This window comes from Schistocerca nitens, chromosome 10 (genome assembly GCF_023898315.1).
Source record: "Schistocerca nitens isolate TAMUIC-IGC-003100 chromosome 10, iqSchNite1.1, whole genome shotgun sequence".
Lineage (NCBI taxonomy): Eukaryota > Metazoa > Arthropoda > Insecta > Orthoptera > Acrididae > Schistocerca > Schistocerca nitens.
Window position 1 is genome coordinate 211,663,216 of NC_064623.1, and position 27,384 is coordinate 211,690,599.

Sequence of the window (27,384 nt, forward strand, 5' to 3'; positions counted from 1 at the left end):
GCAAAAGTAGTATTGTTCATTAAAAACGCATAAACGAAATATTAATAGCATGTATAAGAGGAGATTATATACTCATGTGGGAAGAGTATATGTAGAATACCTGAAGTATAAAAACCACCATTTTAGTGTTCATCTATTTTTTACTAATTCAGCCTCAAAACTTCTTGGACTGATGGTAAAGTTGCTAAATAAAACAATTAGCCAATTATCAGCATTTTTATTTTTTATTAGCGTCTAAACTACAACAGTAGATGGGAATTAGCAACATCATATTTCTTCACTTTATCCTGATCTAGGAGTCCATCTTGTCAATGATTTTTCCAAGCCAGCCATATATTGTCTGAAAGAACACAAACAAGTTTATTCATAACATATCCTGTTCACCTTTATAATCTTCGGTCTAGTCACTTCCAGTATTATTAACATACTAATGAAAAACATATTAAATATTTGTCTGCAGTAGTCACCAAGTAACAAGACTACATTTCTTGAGGAGACACAGAAACATCATTTCTGAAAGAAACAGAGGCTTAGAAAAATTGGTGATCTGGTGAAGCTTTTCTGGGTTGTAGCATCAACAGAAGCAGAAAACACAAACATACTGTAACCATAGTGGAGAAAAATAGAGCTGCTTATTTAACAATTAAATAGAACATTGCAGATAGGAGTCTCTGAGAAATGCAGTGAAATCAGTGACAATTTTTATTTTAGTACAACATGATTAAATAGCTCAACATTGTGTGCTATTATTGGACTACAGTGCTAATAACAATTTTTAAAAAATTAAGCTGAGAATGAGGGGAATTATCACTGGAATAGATGAAGTTGTCAAATAGAACTGTCTGTAATTCAGTCTTACCCTTCATCACATTATCCACAAGACATTTAATGCCCTCAAGTCGGTTGTTGAATGCATGTGGGCCCTTGTAAACGATGCCTTTGTGTAATAATATTAAACCCTTGAAGTCTTTGTAGCTGTAATTTTTGGTGCTACTGTACTGTTCGTTTGTGAAATAGGAATATATTTACCAAGAAGTGGCACAACTACTTCCATATCCGCAAGCCACTTTATGGTGTGTGGTGGAAGGTACTTTGTGTATCACCATTACACTCCATTTTCGTGTTGGCAAGAATGATTGTTGATACGCCACCGTATGAACATGGTATCTCTGTGATTTTTACCTTTATGGCCTTTCCCTTAAAATATTCACTGGTGTTCAAAATTAAAGCAACGAATTGCTTTTTCCCCATCTTGTATCTAATTCACCATATGCAATGAAATAAAATGTCATGTGACGAGGGCCTCCCGTCGAGTAGACCGCTCGCCTGGTGCAAGTCTTTCGATTTGACGCCACTTCGGCGACTTGCGCGTCGATGGCGATGAAATGATGATGATTAGGACAACACAACACCCAGTCCCTGAGCGGAGAAAATCTTCGACCCAGCTGGGAATCGAACCGGGACCCTTAGGATTGACAGTCTGTCGCGCTGACCACTCAACTACCAGGGGCGGACAATTCACCATATAATCATACAAACTGTCAATGGATGTCCGTACAATCGTGTTCTGCACGAGAAATGGCATTTCGGTCAACGGACTAGCACATGTGTGATGACATCAGGGCACCTATCAAAAGGGGTAGAGTTTGGCGAGTAGTCTCACTCCACAATCTCTGCGTACACAGTCACTGGCGGTGTACTGTGGTAAAAAGATGATGTCTACCTGACTACCTGCAGTGGAGGGCCATAAGACGAATGGAAGCAGGACGGCCACAAACTGATGTGGCCTGATGGCTTAATGTGAATTGTTCTGTTATTTCTTGGATGTGGCAACAATTTACAGAGACCGAAACGGCACCCCAAAGACGAGGGCAGGGCTGACAATGTGTGATATCAGAAAGAGAGGACCGTTATTTGGATATAAGGGTACAACAGTACTGCCTTTATACTGCATGGCACCTGGCATCTGACACTGCAGCATCCACTGGACGTATTGTATCGAAACAAAAGGTGTACAGAAGGCTCCAGCAGAGTAGCCTTCATTGTTGGAGGCCTGCTGTATGTGTACCTCCGATGCGTCTTCACAGAAGAGATCGTCTAGAGTGGATGGTCGAACAGATGACTATGTTCTTTTCACAGATGAGCCCGATGTGGTCTGGAGAGTGATTCTCGACGCATTCGCATCTGGATGGAACATTGAACAGGTTTTCGGAACCTAAACGTTATGGAAAGAGACCGATATCGGGGAGGATCCCTAATGTTGTGGTTATGGACTTCGTTGATCGCATGAACACCTCCTCACAAAAATTGTATGGCTGAATTGGCAAGGTTTAACTGCTGTCAGGTATCGTGAAGAGATCTTGGGACCCCGTGTGGGGTCGTTGTAATGTGGTGCGCACCCAGACTTCGTATTGACGGACGATAACGATCGACCTCACAAAGCAAGAGTGGTTGATGTTTTCTTGGAAACGGAATATATTGCACACATGGCATGGCCTGCCCGCTCTCCTGATTTGCATCCCACAGAGCATGTCTGGGGAGTACTAGGGAGGCAGGTTGTGTCGCGTCAGCATCCACCAACCAGTCACGAAGACTTGCGAGCAGCTCTGCAGGAAGAATGGGCGTTATTGCCTCAACATGAGAGTGACGATATCATTCACAGCATGTTCCGTCGTTGTCTGACCTGTATTGCTGCCAGAGGTGGTCACACACCATGCTGAGAACATTAACCAGTTGTAGGAATGTGAGCGCAAATCCATTAAGTTGTAAAACACGAAAAACATTTTTGTCTACCGTTATGCATATTACAGTTGTTTACTTTCTGTATTGTTTACATTGTTTCAACTTTTACCATCACCTGTTTATAATGTTTTGTGGTGTAACAAACACAGCCTTGCAAAATTAACGTTGCTTTAATTATGGACGTCAGTGTACATAGGAGGAAGAAATATATCGGGTAATTCTCGCCTACCTTCAGGCTGCGTTCTCAGAATTTTAACAGTAAACCACGCCGTGATACACGACGTCACAGACCTAGCTTATTCCACCGGTGTTGGTTGGGCATATCCTTGATGCTTTCGAGTTTACTAAATGAACCTGTGACGAAAGACACTTCTTCTATATTTCCTCTGACTGTCCTAGATGTTACAGATCCTAGACTAATGAGAAACGGAGGCTGTTTAACCTACAGCGATTCTATCGTGCTCGGCAATGCTATATCTACAGAGAATCGATGCTAAACAAGTACGAGAATTTTGTAACGACTAGATAATCTATACCCTCACCTTCAAGGAATGGGGAAGAACTCTCTTGTCCCTTATTCCCCCCCCCCCCTCTCCTGCTTTCGGATGCCTATGGCTTATGATGTAATTACTGGTAGCACTCTGGTATTTCAGTATAACCATACATAAAGTTAAATCATTTCATTACAGTTCATTTCAAGAAAATTTGCATTCTTAACCTCTTTCCATGTTTCAGAGATCTCCTGTCCACAAGATTCATGTAATTTATAGTGTTCCAAGACGAAAGAAAGAGGGGGGGGGGCTGCTTGTAATATAATTGTATTGAGTTCTCTGTTCCTTTCGTAAAAAAGATGATTTCATTTAAAATTTCCGCTTATAGTCACAGAAGTTGCTTCTTATGTGACATATTAGTTACTTTCTGGTACTATACAAAACTGACTGGATTATTCATCCTTTTCCATATCGATCTTCTTCATTGTATTTATCATCTTTCTCAGTACCTCTTAACTCACGACGTGTAGTGTCTCAGACCTGGTGAAAATTTTCGCACTCGCTCTCCAACGTCAGCCCCGGTGGAATGCTGTTACAGGATGATTCATGAAGATGGGTAAATATTTTAATATCTTATTCTACAAGTATAACTAAACAAAATAGTTCATATAAACATAGATCTGGAAATGTTTGGTTACGGAGTTACGGCTAGTAAACGATTTTGCCTGGAATTTAGCAACTTCGCTAATATGATGCCATCGCAAAACTGTACGAACTTAAAGTAAAGCACGATTTCCATTTTGTTGTTGTTGTTGTTGTTGTTGTTGTTGGTCTGGTGAATCTAATAAAACATATCCCAGAAGTGTGCCTGCAGTAGTTTTCCAGAACATCCAGAGAAGCAAATAAGTAATTTTGTAAAATTTTTAATCTAACTACTTGGCCCAATTTGCTTTTTAAATTCGAAACAATTTTACAAAGCTTTCAACAGAAATTGTTGAGAAATTAATTTTAGAAAAATGATGGTAATAACGTAAACTGAAACTGCATGTATGTGTCAGATAATCTGATTTTATCAATACCATAGCATATGTGAAATCCTGTTAGGCCAGAAAAAACAAAGCTCAAGGAAGTTGTACAGTGTACATACGATTTCACAATACATTCACAATAAATGTTCAAAAATGTCTCCACCGAGTTCAATGCATTTAGTTGCACGTGTGTGAACAGATTTTGTTGCTCGTTTCAGTTTCAAGAGTTGTTCTTAATTTCGTCTATCGCATTCATAATGCGAGCAAGTAATGCTTCAACTGTATTGACTTTGTCCTTATAAACTATATCTTTCATCCATCCCCATACACAAAAATCCATAGGAATTAAATAGAGCTATCTGGGTGACCACAGACGTGTAGCACCTCGACCAATCGATTTCTGGGGAAAATGTTCATTTAAATGTGTACGGTAGAAACGGTATTGGTGAAATGCAGAGGCGCGCCGTCATATTGAAAATACATTTGCAATCGCGCAGCAAGTGGAACATCTTCGAACAAGTGGGCATTTCTTCTTGAAGCAATTGTAAGTACGTCTCGCCAGTTAGACGTCCTGGGAAAATGAATGGTCCAATAAAGAGTGTGTTGATTATACCACACCACACATTTATGCTAAATCACTGCTGGAAATTGCGCTGCACTGATTCACCAGACCAATAACAACAAAGTAAATGAAAATTGTGCTTTACTTTAACCGCGAACTGTTTTGTGAAGGCTTCGTACTAGCGAAGTTGTTAAATTTCAGACAAAATCTTATCAGCCGTAACTCCGTAACTAAACATTTGCGGACCTACGTTTATATGAATTTTTTTTTTTAGTTTTACTTGTAGAGTAACATATTAAAATATTTGCATATCTACGTGAATCTCCCTGTGTACCCTCCCTATCCTCCTTTAATCATCTTTCCTAGATTATTTTGTTGTAAGTTGCATTATCACCTTTGTTTATTGTTGACACGTGTTACTGACACGTGTTGGGGTCTCCAAAGAGCGCGCCTCGTGAACTACTAATCTGTTTCTTCTTTTTCCAGTATAGTACAAAATGTATCTGCCGGAATGTGTGAGTTTTAACGACCCTGAGTCTGATGATACCTGAATTCATCAGACTTAGGATCGATGAAATCGTTAGTTGGTGGATGGAATAAGATGTCAGTGATAACAGGTCAAGAAATAGATGAGATCGATGGCGATTTAACAATAGACTTTGATCACAGTTACGCTACCGGAGGATTATTCAGAGTAAGAACTTCAGAACAGTGGTTATGGGGATCTTTCTGTTTCTCCAATAAAATAATTAAGGTGTTAGTTAAAATTAAAATGTACTTTGTGTGGTGATGGAAAATGTAGAGCCCAGTTCGGCAGACTTACTTTTTCTACCCAATTTTTACGTGCAAGATTAAACCTTGAAATTTAATTTTATGTGATAATTTACTTGGTATAGAGGTACAGTAATTTTTAGAACGAAAAATTCCCATGTGTAACAATTTGTTTGTATGTACTATTTAAAAAACGATACAAAAGTATGTGACTTTATGTGATAAGAAAATTACTGCAGGTTCTATTTAGCGCAATAAAATCAACGAGGATTAGTTAAACAACAGTTAAATAATAATTGTAAAAATAATTGTCATGCCTCTTAAAAATTTCAAATTATTTGCGCCTTAAATTCCATTTAAAAGTAATTGTCCCATACACCCCCGCATCGTAGTACACCTTACAGAAAAGTCACATAGTGAGTTAAGGGATATGATTCAAGGTTTCATAATTAGTTTCTCTTTCACAAGCAATCCACAACATTACTGACCGAATCGGAAGCTAGAACCGCCTCTTATTTGCTGTGACATAAGAGATTTTTCGGAGAATTTCTTCCTTGCACAAATCTTCTTCCAAAACCTATGAGAGCTCCACTAAACTTACATTTAGGCACACTTTCTTTGAAAAGCGTTCGGTAACAACTGAAGCGTCACTGTGGATGTACAGTGTCTAAATAACCATTCTACAGGTAATTTGTTTCTTAAAAAGTCAATGTTCTAATTAGTACCAAATCAGTAAAACATCAATAAAAATGCATGACTAACGTATGGTATACTTTGATTTGTAAACTATGATGAAACTGATGTCTTTTCATATGTATCCATCAACCACATTATCTTCAGTCTTGATTTTAATATTTTTTCTAGGGATTTTCGATTTGTGTGTCGACCGTGTTTAATCAGTATATTATAAGCATGGCTTGTATGCAAACAGAACCAGTCTGTGAGGGGCCCTGAGTGAGCCTGCAGTTCCGATCCACCGAGTCCTGCTGAAATCTGGCCTCCAGTGCGTGGGCCTGCGCAGAAATTAATTCAAGGAGGAACAACATACTAAAATTGCTATTTTTATACAACGAACCAAATGAGTTCGAGAATGTATATTGTCCTCAAAAATAAATTTGACAGGAATTACACAAAATGTATCTTGTTCCAAACACCCAACAGTAGCAGCTCAGTGTTAACAGGTATGGGGCACTCCTGCCCATCGAGATGCAATGGAACAATGAAATAATATCGATAAAGACGACTCAGGATATGAGAACAAGGAATAGTGAAGTATCGCATATCTTTTCTGTTTAGTCAGTGTTGTTTTGTGCACCTCTGCGAATAGACGCTCGCGTGTATGTTGGTACAATTTAGGAGCAATAAAAACATTATTCACAATTTATATTAGCCAGTGCTTCACTTTGCATGAGTTCTGCAATGGGTTACCTACAGGTATATTACAATGATACCTAATTAGTAAACATATTTCGTTAATGTTTTTATAGTCTTAACATGAATATGGATCCCACCATTTCGAAGCGTCTATCTGAAATTACATCCTTCTTACGATTAAGTTAACTGTATCGTATAACTTCTTCAGAAGTAATCATTTTCTTATAAACAAATAATTTTAGGTTTTTGCTGAAAATACATAAAAAATTGAAATAAAACACTCAGAACACTTGAAAAAATTCTGTTCAATGGGAACATAAACAATTTGGGAAAAATGCAAAATTAATACTGGAACTGTAGAAACAGAAATAAACTAAAAAAACTCACTATTTCCTATAGTGCCTGACGCTGCAAAATCGGCGATTTAGTGTAATCACAGAATTATCACCAGAAATGCACGAGAAATTTTAATACCCTCCTATGGTTCAGGTAGCAAGTGCTCCCTCTTGCCCCTTCCTCTCCCCCCCCCTCCATCACCACTACCACCACCACCACCTCCACCACCAACACCACCACCACCACCACCCCCGAGCCGTTGTGGACGTCTGCGCTTCATTGTCATTAGAAATTACTTAACCGCTCATTTGGGCCATAAGACACAATATAATTCTGACGCAGGGCTTGTTTAACGCTATGAGAATGGCATCACAATTCATCATAATAACATAAGCCACATCAGCTGTGGATGGTTAGTTCTGGAGGCATTTCATAAGATTAGGTTTGTTAGTACGAGGATCATAGGAGCAATTGTTTCGAATGATTCCATTCTGATAAATAGTACGGTGGGAACACTGAGATAACACAACACTGAAGAAGAGCGGCGCATTTTATTTTGTCGTTTTGTGTTAAACGATAATTGATAAACATCATGGATTTTTTTTTGTTATACGAGCCGATAAAAAAGCTTACGTTTGAGGCCGTCGCTACATTGTATATGCAAAGTAGTGTGACTCCTATACGGGTAATATAAGCACTGACCTGTGGACAACGGATTAGTGTGGTTTTCGTGTCTTTACGGTGTGCGTACAGTAAATGCCAAAACGTGGACTATGGCGACGTTATTACCAAATGCGTCCAAGCAGGACCAACGGGCTGTTCTGCTCTGTTCTGCCGTAGGACAAATACCGATGGTCATCCATTGGAGAAAGAATAACGTGCATGGGAGCAGCGTATCGTTGATTGCGTCCCGTGATTTTGCCTGATTGCCATACCGGTTCTCGACTCTTCAGCCTTGCAAAGGAAACTTTTCTATCGCCACTTATGTTTAGAATCGTAAAATGAACCCATGAACCTATAACCTTGGACAAACAAATGACCACAAGACGAGTATATCCAAGTGAACTGATACGTGAATTTGCTAATGGTGAGTCGCCTTTCATGAACAAAACTACGGAATGCACGTGGATGAGCTCAACTTATTATGAGATGCGATCGAACGGAATCTGTGTTCTCGAAATTGATATCAAAGACTATGGAAATCGACCGGTACTGAGACTGTGGAACGTAACCTATCACCAGTCTCCTGAAGGGTTTTATGTGGTGAGCCACGAATCCCTCTCCTGTGCCAAACTCTTCATCTCTGAGTAGCAGCTGCAGCCAATATCCTCAATTATTTTTTGTATGTATTCCAACCTCTGATTTCCTCTACAAATTTTTACCCTCTGCCGCTCCCTCTAGTACCATGGAAGTTATTCCCTGATGCCTTAACATATGTCCTGTCATCCTCTCCCTTCTTCTTGTGAATGTTTTCCACGTGTCGCTCTCGTGGCAAAATCTGCGGAGAACATCATTTCTTATGTCACCAGCACACCTGGTTTACAGCATGCTTTTATAGCACCAAATCTCAAACGCTTCAGTTCTCCTTATTTCGATTTTCCCACAGTCGATATAACACTATGCTCCACACGCACACACGAACACACGCACACACACACACACACACACACACACACACACACACACACACACATTCTCCGAAATTTATCCCTAAGTTTAACACCGATGATACTATTAAATTTTTTTTTGCCACGAGTACCCTCTTTGCCTAAGCTAGTCTGCTTTCTGTGTCCTCCTCTGTTCATCCGTGACGAGTTACTTTGCTTCGGAAGTTGCAAGATTCCTGTGCTTCGTTTACTTCGTGGCCCTGGCGGTAAGACTATCGCTAGTCACATTTCTGCTACTTCGCATTGCTTTCGTCTCTTTACTCTCAATCCATATACCGCGCTCATTAGAAGTTTCATTCCATTCAACAGGTCCTGCGAAGCTTCCTCACTTCCACTGGGGATAGTTATACTACCGGTGATCCTAAAATATGATACATTTTCACCTTCTAGAATGAAATTTCCTCTCTACAGCGGAGTGTGCGCTGATATGAAACTTCCTGGCAGATTAAAACTGTGTGCCGGACCGAGACTCCAACTCGGGACCTTGCCTTTCGCGGGCAAGTGCTCTACCGACTGAGCTACCCAAGCACGACTCACGGCCCCTCCTCACAGCGAGTTCGAGTCTCGGTCCGGCACACAGTTTTAATCTGCCAGGGAGTTTCATTTTCACCTTGAATTGAAACCCCACTCTTATAACTCTTATAACTGTTTCTTCTATGTACAGATTGAACAGTAATTTCCAATGCGAGCACTTAGTTCTTAGTGAGCCATCCTTGTTGTGACTCTCTTGGATTTTGTAAATATTGTTTACTGTCCTTCTTCCCCTACAGGTTATACCTACATAATAATTATTCGCCTCAGACCGCCATCTTAAGCTTACCTCATGGCCCCTGGTTTCCATTCCCTGGGATAGGCAGTTTCCAGCAACGAGACCGCATTCACAGTAGCCGCTGCACGCCGTAACTGTGACAAAGAAAAGCACAGTGTCAGCGACTGTAGCATATTTGTGACGAAATAAACTCGCCATTTAACTGCCGTCTAGCTCTCAACACACATATCCTTCAAATGGCTCTAAGCACTATGAGACTTAACATCTGAGGCCATCAGTCCCCTAGAACTTAGAACTACTTAAACCTAACCAACCTAAGGACATCACACACACCCATGCCCGAGACAGGATTCGAACCTGCGGCCGTAGCAGCAGCGCGGTTCCGGACTGAAGCGCCTAGAACCGCTCGGCCACAGCGTCCGGCCACACATCCTTAAATAACGCTATGAACGAATATACACTCCTGGAAATGGAAAAAAGAACACATTGACACCGGTGTGTCAGACCCACCATACTTGCTCCGGACACTGCGAGAGGGCTGTACAAGCAATGATCACACGCACGGCACAGCGGACACACCAGGAACCGCGGTGTTGGCCGTCGAATGGCGCTAGCTGCGCAGCATTTGTGCACCGCCGCCGTCAGTGTCAGCCAGTTTGCCGTGGCATACGGAGCTCCATCGCAGTCTTTAACACTGGTAGCATGCCGCGACAGCGTGGACGTGAACCGTATGTGCAGTTGACGGACTTTGAGCGAGGGCGTATAGTGGGCATGCGGGAGGCCGGGTGGACGTACCGCCGAATTGCTCAACACGCGGGGCGTGAGGTCTCCACAGTACATCGATGTTGTCGCCAGTGGTCGGCGGAAGGTGCACGTGCCCGTCGACCTGGGACCGGACCGCAGCGACGCACGGATGCACGCCAAGACCGTAGGATCCTACGCAGTGCCGTAGGGGACCGCACCGACACTTCCCAGCAAATTAGGGACACTGTTGCTCCTGGGGTATCGGCGAGGACCATTCGCAACCGTCTCCATGAAGCTGGGCTACGGTCCCGCACACCGTTAGGCCGTCTTCCGCTCACGCCCCAACATCGTGCAGCCCGCCTCCAGTGGTGTCGCGACAGGCGTGAATGGAGGGACGAATGGAGACGTGTCGTCTTCAGCGATGAGAGTCGCTTCTGCCTTGGTGCCAATGATGGTCGTATGCGTGTTTGGCGCCGTGCAGGTGAGCGCCACAATCAGCACTGCATACGACCGAGGCACACAGGGCCAACACCCGGCATCATGGTGTGGGGAGCGATCTCCTACACTGGCCGTACACCACTGGTGATCGTCGAGGGGACACTGAATAGTGCACGGTACATCCAAACCGTCATCGAACCCATCGTTCTACCATTCCTAGACCGGCAAGGGAACTTGCTGTTCCAACAGGACAATGCACGTCCGCATGTATCCCGTGCCACCCAACGTGCTCTAGAAGGTGTAAGTCAACTACCCTGGCCAGCAAGATCTCCGGATCTGTCCCCCATTGAGCATGTTTGGGACTGGATGAAGCGTCGTCTCACGCGGTCTGCACGTTCAGCACGAACGCTGGTCCAACTGAGGCGCCAGGTGGAAATGGCATGGCAAGCCGTTCCATAGGACTACATCCAGCATCTCTACGATCGTCTCCATGGGAGAATAGCAGCTTGCATTGCTGCGAAAGGTGGATATACACTGTACTAGTGACGACATTGTGCATGCTCTGTTGCCTGTGTCTATGTGCCTGTGGTTCTGTCAGTGTGATCATGTGATGTATCTGACCCCAGGAATGTGTCAATAAAGTTTCCCCTTCCTGGGACAATGAATTCACGGTGTTCTTATTTCAATTTCCAGCAGTGTATATCGCTTTAACAGAACTTACATAAACATATATGTCTATACTTCACAACCCATCCCACAGTGTCTGGAGAACAGTATTTGTGGTCCACCATTCACCCCTTTCTGCCTTCCCTGTTCTTTTTGCGAATGGCGCTTGTGACGAGTAATTGTGCGCCTTAAGGGGGGGGGGGGGCGGGGGTAGGACGTCAAACGGGCCGACTTGGAGCAGGAGAGATACCACAGGACATTTTAATTTCCACTGTCTAATAAATTCATAAAACTTCGTCAGCATGACCGGGAAGGATTTAGGATTCACACTCGAATCAGTGGAAATTCAAAAACATAAAAAAATATTTTTTTTATATGTGAAATCTCATCATCTTATCACTTACTATTGGCTGCACTTGTTGCTATAAGTACACTTTTCTTCATAAATAAGAGAGATTCTTCGATGAATTCTGCACAGCATACAAACCGTACTTACAGGTGTACAAAACTATAGAATTTTCCAAATATATTAAAAGATGTCGTAAAAATTTAAATAATTAACTGTAAAATTCGAGTTTTTTCTAAGCATGAAATTTAAAATGTAACAAACACCTGTAAGTATGGTTTGTATACTGTGCAAAATTCATCGAAGAATCTCCCTTACTTATGAAGAAAAGGATACCTATAGCAACAAATGCAGCCAATGATAAAATAATGAAATTTCACATGTAAAAAAAATTCTTTTGTTATGTTTTTTAATTTCCACGGATATGGGTGTGAATCCTCAATCCTTCCTGGTAATGCTGACAAAGTTTGATGAATTTATTTGTAAAAGCATAGAAATTGGAAATTAAAATGTCCTGTGGTGCCTCTCCTGCTCCAAGACGGCCCGTTTAACGTCCTAGCCCCCTTTAAGAGCCGCTTGCCTGGCAGCTCTGCAACTCCTCTCACACCTGTGGTGAGCGTGCGGCCTACACGAAAGGGGTGACATCACCAGACACCAGAACTTCAATCACGTATGTTGGGTCGGCCAGTAGGTGGCAACGCGAGCGTGTTACATGCCATCGGTGCCGCGGACCTGTTTGCTTCCATGGACCACGTCATCACGAATGGTTCGTCTAATATATATACGTGGCCTTGGTATTTATTATTTATGTTTTTACTTAACGTGATACGATTAGGGAGGTCAGATCCTCTGTTACAGGGATTCACATATAGGGGAACCATACCTAAGAGTGTGCGGTTAAGGAATAACCTTAAATAGCTGGGTTATTATCAACAGGAAAAAGAAAATCATTTTAAGTTCACGTTTATTAACAAAAAATTTACATGTTCGGAAAAGTACAGCAGCACAGAGGTAATATTGAATTTTTCAAAAATACAAAAAAACGAGAAATGCGTACTCTTCCATTCATCTGTGCTGAAGAGTACGCCAAACATGCCCAAATAGTACGCATTTAGCAAATGTTGTAAACGAACGCAGTGTCACCCGCAAATAAAGAACTCAGTTCGTGCCACCAGCTCCCACGCTTAATGCACTGATTCCAGTCCTCTGAAAACGTCAAAATCGATGTTCTCTACTCACAGCTAACAGTCTTTTCCTTAACGCAGACTCCTTCGTACCAAGAGCAGTGGCAACTATTGTTTGTTTTTTCCGTTTTTAATTCGTTTTCTGGTGCCATTCAGCTGTTCTTCAGTTTAGTGAACTTCCTGGTCGATTTTCGTAGTTGATGTACAAATTTTGCAGCTCTGCCCTAAAGAGAACGTATCCACCCTTTTGGGACATTATATGCGCGCTCTTTCGTACAGAAACAATGATTCCAAGCGAAGTCAACAGGTGGCAGCACACGTCACTTTTTCAAAATATGTGGAAGCAAGCCAGCATCTCAAAATGCACTCAAGAATTAGGGACTGTTGCTCGTATATTATGTGTATAACTTACGCAACAGAGTACCAGAACTACATCAAGAAAGCTGAAAAGTGATTCTTACTTGCTTCACAACACAGGATTTCTCCACACGACTCATACGAGGTTTTCTGACACCATACTGAACACAACTACGTCAGTGGTGAGCTGCTGAGTTTATAAAATTGTCAGGAACACAAGTTGCGCTCTCTTTGGTACTGCGAGCTCTTTGGTACACTTACCCTACAGTATATATTACATCACAGTTACTCAAGAAATAACAAATGTAATATGGCAACTAGTACTAACGTGATTTAAGCGCTTAGATGTATTGCTATGCGTAAATTGTACGGGCTATGAACCGTGAAAGTTAATAGTGGTATTACATGCACTAGTGCAGCTGCAGCCACTAATAGTACTAATAATAATAATGATGGCAGTAATAGTGGCATTAATAACAATAGCTATGGAGGGAGATATGAGAAGAATTTATAAGTGTACAAAACATATGTTTTCTGATATAATGAGTTCTGGGAAAAGGAAATTGAGGGAGATTAGACCAGCTAAGAATACTGCCACCGCCGGCCGCGGTGGCCGTGCGGTTCTGGCGCTGCAGTCCGGAACCGCGGGGCTGCTACGGTCGCAGGTTCGAATCCTGCCTCGGGCATGGGTGTTGTGTGATGTCCTTAGGTTAGTTAGGTTTAAGTAGTTCTAAGTTCTAGGGGACTTATGACCTAAGATGTTGAGTCCCATAGTGCTCAGAGCCCAATACTGCCACTGAGGAAGATCTAGTTGGAAAGAGAGATGTACAACGGTAACGAGTGCGCACAGGGACAACAGTAATAATTATTGTTACTTTAGTAGAAATGCCATTACCTGTCTTCTGAAGCAAGAGGTGTTCTCTACTTGTCTGATATTATGCGGGTGTCATTCCAGAGTCGGTTTTCTGCTACTGAGAAGGACTTCGAGAAGGCGGCTGAACTATGGAGCGTAACAGAAAGAATTTTGCTCTGATGGGAACTGGTGTTTCTGCTGTGTTGTTCAAACAAGAGCGTTAAGGTCGAGGAGGAGTATGGGGGACAGCGTTCGTTGATAAGACAGTAGAGAAGATAGAGGGTATGGAAAGCTCTGCGCTTGTCTGTACACAGCGACGATACTTGTGCATATGATATTGAAACGTGGCTAAAGACTCGAACATCACAGACATAACGGACAAAGACATTCACAACCAGTTGCTGCCACAGTGTGCATTGCAGGATAACATCGCTGTAATCAATAATTGGTTCAAATGGTTCAAATGGCTCTGAGCACTATGGGACTTAACTTCTGAGGTCATCAATCCCCTAGAACTTAGAACTACTTAAACCTAACTAACCTAAGGGCATCACACATATCCATGTCCGACCGTAGCGGTCGCGCGGTTCCAGACTGTAGCGCCTAGAACAGCTCGGCCATTCCGGCCGGCCAATAATTGGCAGTATAAGCATTTGTACAAGTTTCTTTTTCAGATCAAGTAGGAAGAGAGTTTTCTATTTGTAGGGCACGGAGAGATGCTCTTCTAGCACAATACAGTTACGTGCTCAGTCCAACTTAGACTTTCATCTATTATTACTTGTACTAAGTGGAGCCTCCCCATCTCCACACTTGGATGATGAGCATCCAAACTTATCTGCTTTGCTTAGTAGCTGAAAAAAGTTCCGTTGAAAATGCAACAAACCATTTGTAACTTTCAGAAAAGTTTCACGAGTGGCGAATTTTGCTCACTAATATGTTGTGTAGACGCGACTGCGAGATAATTCTGAGACAGTGGTTTATTAAGTGAGGGACTGAAGACATGTAAGGTCAGTAGCTTATAAAAAAACCATCCTTTGTACAAAAATAAGCGTGTAATGTTTTTAGCTATGTCGTTCCAAAACTTATAAAATTTCGTGTTTCACCAGATATCGATAGCCCTAAAAAAATTACATCATTTCATGGATAAAGTACATATTTAGTGGACTAGCACGCTAGATAATGAAGTTTCACATAATAACCATACGGAAAACCGCTCTCCTCTTTGCGTGCTATCATTTGCCACAATCTCGTTTCGATGTCTCATACCATTTATGAAATATGAGGAACATACGGATATTTCATTCTAGATTTATAGCTGGAAAATGTGATCGCAAATTAGTGCACCACATTCGATCAGTTTTCTTGAGGTTGGTGACAGGCAGAGACCTCCACTCAAATTTAAAGAAAAATTCTGCATGTCAGCTAAATTTCATGAGCAGAAACATGTTTTGCAGTATGCGCCAAATACAGCGTCATAGTGACTCCTGTTATCCATTGTAAACGTTTTCGAATTTCGCGCAGTGTCTTACTTAAATGCGAATATCACAATAACTATGGCCATTATCGAAATTATGGGCACGTCATCATGGAGCTGACATATAAGATTATTAGCAACGCAAAAATGAAATTTTTTACCGAATAGTTTTTGTAAAATCTTTTGAGAAATATTGCAGAGCGTGAGCCTCCGTTGTGTCATCGTATTATACATACACTAATAGATTTGTTTTCCTATTTATGTCAATACATTACATTTGTATACATTCTGGATCTAATGCAGGCCCTGCACCAATCATCAATGCTGTGCAGGTCTTCCTGCAATTCGCTGCAGCCTTCTTGCGTTGTTACCTCTCCATAAACTCTATCACTGGCGAACGAGCTTCAGAAGACGCTTTCTAATAGATCATTTCTACATATTATAAACATGAAGGTCCTATAACATATATTATGTAATGAGTTCCTGACGAGTTCTACTAGATCATTTATACACAGTGTAAACAATGGAGATCCTATACCATATACGAAGGTCATTCAATAATTAAAGGAACAAATTGGTCTGGGGAAAAAACAGTTAGTAGGGCAAGTTTGGTACTTTTATGGCTTTAAGTTGGCATCACTGGGATGAGTCCCGATCAGCTGATGTATACTACTGTTTTGTTTATAGCCTAAAAAACACATTTCAAGATGGCGGGTCCGCCTGAAACGTTCACATTAGTTGAACAACGTTCTGTTATTCGTTTTTTACTTGCTGAAGGCGAGAAACCAGTGAATATATAGAGTAGAATGTCTAAAGTTTATGGTGAATGTTGTATAAATCGTGCAAATTTTTACAAGTGGGTAGAGCAGTTCAAAAATGGTCGTGACTGACGAACACCGTTCTGGCCGACCTGTTTCAGTTTCAACTCACTCACTGTTGTTGCTGTGGTCTTCAGTCCTGAGACTGGTTTGATGCAGCTCTCCATGCTACTCTATCCTGTGCAAGCTTCTTCATCTCCCAGTACCTACTGCAACCTACATCCTTCTGAAACTCACTCACTAGGAAGTCTAATTGATGACATTATTCCTGCCGACCGCCGTGTGACTGTGGAAATGATAGTTGATAAGCTTCAAGTTAGTACTACTACAGTTTATAACATAATTTGTAACAAGCTGAAGTACCGCAAAACACGTGCAAGATGGGTCCCAAAGGAATTGACACGGCTACACAGGGAAAGAAGGTTGAGAGTGTGCGCAGAGCTAACGTCATGGAAGAGAAGGTGAGCGCTTACTCAATAAACTCTTAACTTGTGATGAAACTTGGGTTCACTATCATGAACCAGAATCAAAAAGACAAAGTATGGAGTGGAAGCATACCAACTGACCTGTCAAGAAAAAATTCAGAACCTAAGCATCAGCAGGAGCACTCACGCTGACGGTGTTTTGGGATGGTGAAGGGCCTGTTTTTGTAGTTGTCTCGAAGAGCAGCGTACAATGAAGAGAGACTTCGTGGATCTGAGAGGAGAGGTATAGTTCTCCAGCAAGACAACGCAAGTCCTCATATTGGTCAACTAACCCGTGAAACCATCGACAAAATGGGCTGGGAAGTACTACCTCATCTCTCGTACAGACTTAAGTCTAGTGATTTACATTTCTTTGGTGCACTGAAGGAGGCATTACGTGTGAAGAGGTTCCAGTACAACGAGGACGTGAAAAAGTTTGAGGGAAATTGGTTCAAACATCGAGATAAAGAGTTCTTTGCAGCCGGAATAAGAAAGCTTGAAGCCCGTTGTAACAAATGCATAAATGTTCAAGGGGATTATGTTGAAAAGTAGGAGGAGTTTTGTTTTGTAAAAATAAACGCCTTTTTCTCCCAGACCAATTTGTCTCTTAAATTATTTAATTACCCTCGTATTATATACACCAAATTTCGTCGGGAATCAGTGTACCTATCAGTAAAAACGGAATTAATAACTGTACAGCAGTTTACGAGAGTGGCTTTCATATACAGGGTGGTCACAAACAGCTCGAAAAGCTTGTGAGGGTGTTGCAGCGTAGAATGTGTCGAGAAATAATCGTTGAGAAAAAATTCGATAACTGCGTCATTTCCGAGTTAAATAATATTGCAGTTAGCCAGCCAAGCCGTTGAGTGTGTCAGTTTAAGCAGCCTGTCAGAGAGGATGTCGCCAAACATGTTCTTCGTTTGCTTTCCTACACATGATCAAGAGAGCAACACAAAAATTGGCCACGGGACGGCAGTAAGGCTCGAACCAGAGCAAAAGGCTGAGCAGTCTCTTGAGGTATCATCTATGCTGTGAGAACAACTGACGCTAGTTGTATCTGGTGGGCCTCTTGAATCTGCGTGCACGACGGCCTGGGTGTCTAACTTCAATGCCAATTAACCCGGAAATGGTGCAAGTTACCGAATTTTTTCTTAACAGTTATGTCTCAACACAACATGCTCAGCACCACTGCTACAAAATATTGAGACTATTTCTGGTCACATTGTACATGTGAAATGTTTATGACACGTGAATATGCAGGCAAAACCACGGGCAAAACGCTCCTTCTAAGCTCCTGGTTACATTTCAACCAACATCAGTACAGACATAACTTACTATCTGGGAAGAAATACTGCAGCGGTAACAAACAGCAACTTCTTATTATGGTTTGGGTGGTAATGAGGAGAGAGAAGTTGGGGAGGAAGTGATAAGCGGAGATGTGGAAAGGAGGATATGAAAACAGATATGGGGGAGGATGAGATGGACAGAAAGAAGGGGAAAGGATATGGACAGAGAGAAGGGGGTAGGAGGATGTGGTGTGCGTACTGTAAGACCTTCAGTACACACACCATCAGATTATTTGACTTGTCGCTCTAACGAAGTAGGCGAGTGTCAGCAATATGTCTCGTGGTCTTATCGTGGCGTGTTTATCTGCTGCCATTAGGTCAGACGATAGAAATGCCACCTGCACGCTTCGAGTAGCAGATTGACGGTGACCAACTTTAAACAGAACTTGATTAATTTTCACACAATTTATTAAAATAATAACAAGCATAAAAATTACTTAACTTGGTTCTGGATAGTATTTACAATTGACAATCTGAAGTTCCTTTGGTATTGGTACTTTAATGTTATTCTCACATATATCTCTGATACTTGACAAGAGTGTCTATACATTTATCTTCATAGCTATGTACAGGAATATGGTAATATTATTAGGCGCAGACTGAAACTTGACTATAGACTGGTACAGACAAAGGTAGAACTCGTACAGACTGGTACAGACTAATGCAGACTGGTACAGACTGGTGCAGGCAAATGCAGACTGGTACCGACAAATGCAGACTGACTAATCGGAGGTCTGTACACTCGTTACAGTACCTCGCGCATTCATGTATCACTGCGTGAGTGTGATCCGCGAGGAGAAAAGGTTCTGCGTTAGCAGCAGTCCTCATTGTCTGTGTTACATATTAATACGCGGATCGGCGGAAGCAGAATTTGGTCCGTCTCTATGGCAGCACCATGTCGTAGTGCTTAGCGGGGCGCGCTCTGGTGGGAAAGTTGTGTACGCGCTGACTACACAGAACTACGTACACCACAGAGGAGATGGACAGAAATAGGGGGGAAGGATATAGATGGGGAGAGGAGATAAGTGGGGGAAGAGGATATAGACCTGGATGGGAGAGGAGGGGATGGACAGAAGGGGATGGACAGAGGCGGAAGGAGCAAATGGACAGGGGGAGGGGGAGAACCAGATGGAAAGAGAGAGAGAGAGTAGGGGTTGAGTTTCAGTCGGACACAAACAGGCAGGTTGAGAAGGATAGAAATGGCGTGGGGCGAAACAGGTGGGCAATGAGAGGGAGAGAAGTACACGGATGAGGGAAAAGGATGTTGGCAGAGAGAGGGGAAAGGACGAGGTAGAAGCCTTTTGTTGTGACTCAGCAGTCTTTTGAATGCCTTGATACGGCTCGCCATGAATTCCTCTCCTGGTCAACCCCTTCATTTCAGAATAGCACTTGCAACCTAAGTCCTCAATTATTTGCTGGATGTATTCCTACCTCTATTTTCCTCTACAGGTTCTACCATCTACAGCTCCCTCTAGTACAATGGAAGTAACTTCCTGAGGTCTTAACTGATGCCCTACTCTCCTGTCCATCCTTCTTGTCAGTATTTTCCGGATACTCCTTTCCTCACCGATTCTGTGTACAACCTTCTCATTGCTTACCTTATCAGTCCACCTAATTTTCATTATAAGTCTGCAGCAACAATTTCAAGTGCTTCAATTCTCTTCTCGTTTTTCCATAGTTCACGTTTCACTACCATAAAATGCTGTGCTCTAAACGTGTATTCTCGGAAATTTCTTCCTCAAAGTAAGGTCTTTGTTTGATACTAGTAGACTTTGTAAGAGGTCCACGATTAAGGAATCTGTTGCTAGCACACTCGAGCAGATGTAATTTCGATGTATTGCTCACGCGCTGCCTGCGATATGTAGGCTGTAAGAGAATCTCGGACCAGAGAGCAGTGTAATCATAGCGTGTAGGCTTTCACGGCAGGCGTCTTCAGTAATTAAAACTTCCGGGCTAAGAGGCCGTGGTCCAATAGTAGAAATACTTCTCCCTGACGTTTCGTTGCCAGCTGCGGGCAACATCATCTGAGGTGAGTCTACGACTGGCTGCTAGGCCGTGGAGGTCCTGTTTATATAGAGCGCGTAGAGGGCGCCACCACTCGTCACGTGTTGTCAACAGTAAAACTATCTCTGGCTGGCGTCATTACTCTCGATCGAAGGTAATCGATTGTCACATCTTTGGTACAGAGTCGATCGCCATATCTTATCTAGCTTCAAGCCTTCTTCTTTCCTGTTAAAATTATAGTCGTGTTTAAAAATCTCTACAGCCTCTCTATACATACGTGCATAATAATGCGATGTCTTAGCTAGCACGCTCGTCTCACTAAATTTTATTTCATGGTCAACCGTTTCAAAAACATGTTCCGCTACAGCCGATTTGTCCGTGTGTCCCAGTCGACAGTTCCTTTTATGTTCAGTTAGGCGAGTATTGATACTTCTTTTTGTGGTTCCAATGTAAACCTTCCCACAACTACACGGAATCTTATAGACACCAGGAGTAGCTAGAGGGTGTCGTGCATCTTTCGCCGATCTTAAGCATTCACTAATCTTCTTGGTGGGTCTGAAGATTGTTTCAACTCTGGACTTGGCCAGCACTTTCCCGATACGGTCCGTAACATTGTGGATGAATGGAAGAAAAACTTTCCCCACCGATGGTTGTTGTTGTTGCTCGTTTTCGGACATTTTTCTTCTGGGATGGAGTGCTCTATCTATCTCCTTGCCAGCGTACCCATTTTTCTGGAAAGCGGTTCGCAGGTGGTTTAGTTCCTCTTGCAAATAAGCTGGCTCACAGATTTTATTAGCCCTGTCCACCAATGTCTTGATAATACCTCTCTTCTGCCTGGGATGATGGTTTGAATGCTTATGAAGATAACGATCGGTATGCGTATCTTTTCTGTAGACTTTGTGACGGGTGACCATGAAATAAAATTTAGTGAGACGAGCGTGCTAGCTAAGACACCGCATTATTATGCACGTATGTATAGAGAGGCTGTAGAGATTTTTAAACACGACAATAATTTTAACAGGAAAGAAGAAGGCTTGAAGCTAGATAAGATATGGCGATCGACTCTGTACCAAAGATAAGACAATCGATTACGTTCGATCGAGAGTAATGACGCCAGCCAGAGATAGTTTTACTGTTGACAACACGTGACGAGTGGTGGCGCCCTCTACGCGCTCTATATAAACAGGACCTCCACGGCCTAGCAGCCAGTCGTAGACTCACCTCAGATGATGTTGCCCGCAGCTGGCAACGAAACGTCAGGGAGAAGTATTTCTACTATTGGACCACGGCCTCTTAGCCCGGAAGTTTTAATTACTAGAGAGTAGTGTTGTCGGCAGTAGGAACTGTGTAGCAGTTGTTGTAGTAGTAGCTAGCAGTCTGGCGTATCGAGTTGGCTGGGCCGGTCGTGGGGAGCGATGGCAGAGCCTGAGCGATGTAGTATAAGGTAAAAGCAGCCTCGTGCATATGTAGTATTGTTATATCAAGTGCCATGTAAATGCTTTTTTAAAAAAATCTCTTAATAATAATCTTTCTTATAAAAAAATTAACTTTTGATAATCATTCATCTCAATTTAAAGAATTTACTAATTTCTCCAAGGCATGGTCATCCCGATTATTTTAAAGAAAAATCAGTTGTTTCCTTTTATGCACGACAAATCTATCGGCCAGCGTTGCACTCGGCTGTGACAGAACAATTTCTCATAGGAGCAGATATATATATATATATATATATATATATATATATATATATATATATATATATATATATATGCTTTATCCGGCGACCTTATTGAGGTAAGGATTTTGAATTTGTTCAGAATGATCTTTAAGGGCCATGACGTAGCACTGCTGACGTCCAAAATTTACCAGTTTAAATTCACAGTCAATTATTGAACGGTTATAAGTGAGCCACATTTTTATTATTCCTATGTTACGGAATAATAAACTGTTGGAAGGTTAAGTTGAACGTGAATGAAATAAATAATTATATTGTTTTTACTGTTGCGAGGTTACGGAATTTCTTTTGTGGCGAGGTTGCACTAAATGTCAATGCTATAATTATATTTTTTGGTGTTGGGAAGTTATTATAAATACGAGGTGCGGCTAGAAAAAAACCGGACTGATGCTGGAAAAAAACATTTATTTACAATTATTTACAATTTCATGTTATCTCCTTCAATGTACTCTCCTCCTCGGTCTCTACACCGCTCCATACGAATTTTCCACTGTTCATAGCAATGCTGCAGATCATTTTCGGTAAGTCCATACATTACTTCCGTCGCTTTTTCTTTTACTGCTTCAACAGTCTCAAATCTAGTTCCTTTCAAAGCTGACTTGACTGTAGGGAAAAGAAAAAAGTCACAGGGGGCCAAATCAGGTGAGTAGGTTAGATGATCTAAGATGGGAATGTTGTGTTTTGCCAAAAACGTCTTCACTGACAACGCACTGTGAGCTGGGGCATTGTCTTGGTGAAGGATCCACGACTTCTTTCTCCACAAATCGTTCCGTTTTCTCCGTACTCGCTCACGTAGGGTAGCCAGGACGCTAATGTAGTAATGCTGATTCACTGTTTGTCCCTCTGGTACCCAATCAATGTGCACAATCCCTTTGATGTCAAAAAAAACAATAATCATTGCCTTGAATTTCGATTTTGACATTCGTGCTTTTTTTTTGTCGTGGAGAACCAGGAGTTTTCCAATGCATCGATTGGCGTTTAGTTTCGGGATCGTAAGTAAAAAACCACGATTCATCGCAAGTAATAACATTTTGTAAGAAGGTGGGATCACTTTCAATGTTTTCCAGGATGTCACAACAAATCATTCTTCGGCGTTCCTTCTGTTCAATTGTGACACACTTTGGAACCATTTTTGAACACACTTTGTTCATGTTGAAACTTTCATGAAGAATCTGCCTAACACTTTCCCTGTCAACTCCTGTTAACTCACACACTGCTCTGATTGTTAAACGGCGATCTTGTCGAACAAGTTTACCGATTTTTTCAATGTTTGCATCAGTTTTTGCTGACAATGGTCTGCCAGTGCGAGTGTCATCACTGGTGTCTTCGCGGCCATCTTTAAATCGTTTAAACCACTCAAACACTTGTGTTCGCGATAAACAATCATCGCCGTACACTTGTTGTAACATTACAAACGTTTCACTTGCAGATTTTCCTAGTTTGAAACAAAATTTGATGTTAACACGCTGTTCTTTCTGTACACTCAACATTTTCCGACGCACAGACAAAACGTCAACTACTTAAAACAGACGCCACGGGCAGACTGAGTGCAGGAGGCAGATGAAACTCGAGCAGTAGGCGGAGCGAGAGTCACGTGACAGGCCACGCGACTTTCAGCCTTATTGCATTCGTTTTATTGTTTCACCAGTACTAGTCCGGTTTTTTTCTAGCCACACCTCGTATTGTTTATTCTGTGGGGAGGTTACAACTTCTATGGACCAGGAATGCCCTTTTTGCTAGTGGTAACAGAATTCGAATAAATGGACATCAGGGCAACTCCGGCTGCTTCAGGTATTTGTTTAATAAAGTCCTCGAGTTCAAGTGCATCTCGTGTGTCTGTCACGTCATGAACTGGAAATACAGTTACTTTTGAAAAGGAACTGCCTGTGCCTCGATATCGGCCGGATGTTAAAACCTAATTTTGTACGCGTAAATCAGCGCTCACACTGGAGTGAATGGAAGAGAAGGTGGGAGAATGAGCACGGCGTGCCAACCCTACGCGATCTGCGGTCTTGATTTTCAGCCCTAACAGTGTGCACGGGGACTTCACGCGACGTATCACGTGTGCCACTGCTTGCGGCCACGATAGAAAACTTGTGATATTCAGATTACACTCCTGGAAACTGAAATAAGATCACCGTGAATTCATTGCCCCAGGAAGGGGAAACTTTATTGACACATTCCTGGGGTCAGAAACATCACATGATCACACTGACAGAACCACAGGCACATAGACACAGGCAACAGAGCATGCACAATGTCGGCACTAGTACAGTGTATATCCACCTTTTGCAGCAATGCAGGCTGCTATTCTCCCATGGAGACGATCGTAGAGATGCTGGATGTAGTCCTGTGGAACGGCTTGCCATGCCATTTCCACCTGGCGCCTCAGTTGGACCAGCGTTCGTGCTGGACGTGCAGACCGCGTGAGACGACGCTTCATCCAGTGCCAAACATGCTCAATGGGGGACAGATCCGGAGATCGTGCTGGCCAGGGTAGTTGACTTACACCTTCTAGAGCACGTTGGGTGGCACGGGATACATGCGGACGTCCATTGTCCTGTTGGAACAGCAAGTTCCCTTGCCGGTCTAGGAATGGTAGAACGATGGGTTCGATGACGGTTTGGATGTACCGTGCACTATTCAGTGTCCCAGTGGTGTACGGCCAGTGTAGGAGATCGCTCCCCACACCACGATGCCGGGTGTTGGCCCTGTGTGCCTCGGTCGTATGCAGTCCTGATTGTGGCGCTCACCTGCACGGCGCCAAACACGCATACGACCATCATTGGCACCAAGGCAGAAGCGACTCTCATCGCTGAAGACGACACGTCTCCATTCGTCCCTCCATTCACGCCTGTCGCGACACCACTGGAGGCGGGCTGCACGATGTTGGGGCGTGAGCGGAAGACGGCCTAACGGTGTGCGGGACCGTAGCCCAGCTTCATGGAGACGGTTGCGAATGGTCCTCGCCGATACCCCAGGAGCAACAGTGTCCCTAATTTGCTGGGAAGTGGCGGTGCGGTCCCCTACGGCACTGCGTAGGATCCTACGGTCTTGGCGTGCATCCGTGCGTCGCTGCGGTCCGGTCCCAGGTCGACGGGCACGTGCACCTTCCGCCGACCACTGGCGACAACATCGATGTACTGTGGAGACCTCACGCCCCACGTGTTGAGCAATTCGGCGGTACGTCCACCCGGCCTCCCGCATGCCCACTATACGCCCTCGCTCAAAGTCCGTCAACTGCACATACGGTTCACGTCCACGCTGTCGCGGCATGCTACCAGTGTTAAAGACTGCGATGGATCTCCGTATGCCACGGCAAACTGGCTGACACTGACGGCGGCGGTGCACAAATGCTGCGCAGCTAGCGCCATTCGACGGCCAACACCGCGGTTCCTGGTGTGTCCGCTGTGCCGTGCGTGTGATCATTGCTTGTACAGCCCTCTCGCAGTGTCTGGAGCAAGTATGGTGGGTCTGACACACCGGTGTCAATGTGTTCTTTTTTCCATTTCCAGGAGTGTATTTAGCATTGCGAGCACACAGTTTAGGTTCACCAAGAATATTATTGTAAAATAGCTTGCGCACACGGCAGAGATTTGTGAAACAGTTCACTGGTAGGAACGGTGTGCGACATATTTTGATGAAGAATCAAGGACGAGCGAATGAAACGTGGTGCTCACCTTTCCCAGTGCAGCTGTCGGCGACTTCAATGGCAGCCGCCTTCTTCTGCGGTTGATTGTCCAGTTCAGGGCAGTGGTTGATGTGGTCCTTGAAAAGCTCCGCATCGTACTGACCGTCAGAGTTGAGCTGCAAAGCGACACAATTTAAAGAATGTTGCAACTGTGACAACGTAGCGTGCAGGAAAATCATAGAGACACTTGGAGAAAAGAGAATTGTATGTACGAATATTGCCGGCCGGTGTGGCCGTGCGGTTCTAGGCGCTTCAGTCTGGAACCACGTGACCGCTACGGTCGCAGGTTCGAATCCTGCCTCGGGCATGGATGTATGTGATGTCCTTAGGTTGGTTAGGTTTAAGTAGTTCTAAGTTCTAGGGGACTGATGACCACAGATGTTAAGTCCCATAGTGCTCAGAGCCATTTGAACCATTTTTTGTACGAATATTAAGAGCTCGGACGGCGAGCCTGTACTGAAGCAAGAAGAGAAGGCTGAAAGGCGAAAAGGAAGACAATATTATGAAAAGAGAAGAGGAAGAATTGAAGATGACATGAGAGATACGATACTTCGAGAGACGAAGCAAGACCGCTGGAGTAGACGACGTTTCCTCAGAATTACTGAGATCCTTAGGTGAGTTAACCATGACAAAAATATTCCATTTTAAATGCAAGATATATCAGAATGACGAAATACCCCCAGTCGTACAGAAGAAGGCTGTAATTTCAATTCGAAGGAAGAGGGTTGCAGGGAGGAGTGAATATTACCGAACCATTAGTTTACTAGGCCACGGTGGCAAAATAGTAACACCAATTATTTACAGAAAATTAAAGAACTGGTAGAAGCCGACCTCGGGTAAGAGCAATTTCAGTCCCCGAGAAATGTAGCGACACCCAAGACTATACTGACTCCACGACTTAACTTAGAAGGTAGACTGAAGAAAGGCAAACTTATTGTTATAGCTTTTGCAAATTTCGCGATACCTTTCCACAGCTTTGACTTTCAAATTGTGAAGTGAAAGAAATGAAAAGGAAGCAGTAGTTGAGAAGTAAGATAAGGTATGTAGCCTCGCTGCCATGCTGTTCAAAATGTACGTTGAGCTAGCAGTAAATGAAAACAGCTGAATTTGGAAGTGGAAGTTCAGTTTTACGGGTAGGAAGTAAAACGTTTAGGGCTTGCAAATGACATTGTAACCCCGTCAGATATGGCAAAAGGCTTGGAAGAGTAGTTGAACGGAATGGACAGTGCCTTCAAAAGAGGTTGTTAGATGAACAATAAAATCAAAACAAGGCTAATGTAGTGCAACAGAAACAGATCAGGAGATGCTGATTGAACCAGATCAGAAAATTAGACATTAAAAGATAATGCAAGAGTCGTTCTATATTTTTGCAGTAAAATAATGCAAGAATTAGTGATCAATACCAACAATACAAATAAATCAACAACAAAGAAACATGCAGGGTAATTCAGCTCCGCCCAAATATGGGGTTTATGCAACCCATAGCACCTTCAAAAAGCTGGCGTGAGATTTTCCTATTCCCTC

At 42.9% G+C, this 27,384-nt stretch overlaps 1 protein-coding gene across 1 annotated transcript in view; it reads right to left on the reverse strand.

Moving 5' to 3' along the window:
• Positions 1–202: 202 nt before the first annotated feature.
• The window catches only part of LOC126210444 (uncharacterized), a 76,298-nt gene continuing 49,116 nt past the window's right edge, over positions 203–27,384 (reverse strand). The window contains exons 5-7 of the mRNA XM_049939677.1: positions 25,850–25,976; positions 9,792–9,874; positions 203–340 (exon numbers count right to left, since the gene is read on the reverse strand). Of these exons, the coding sequence (XP_049795634.1) occupies positions 293–340; positions 9,792–9,874; positions 25,850–25,976 (258 nt within the window). The 3' untranslated portion in view covers positions 203–292. The remainder of the gene's footprint in view (positions 341–9,791; positions 9,875–25,849; positions 25,977–27,384) is intronic.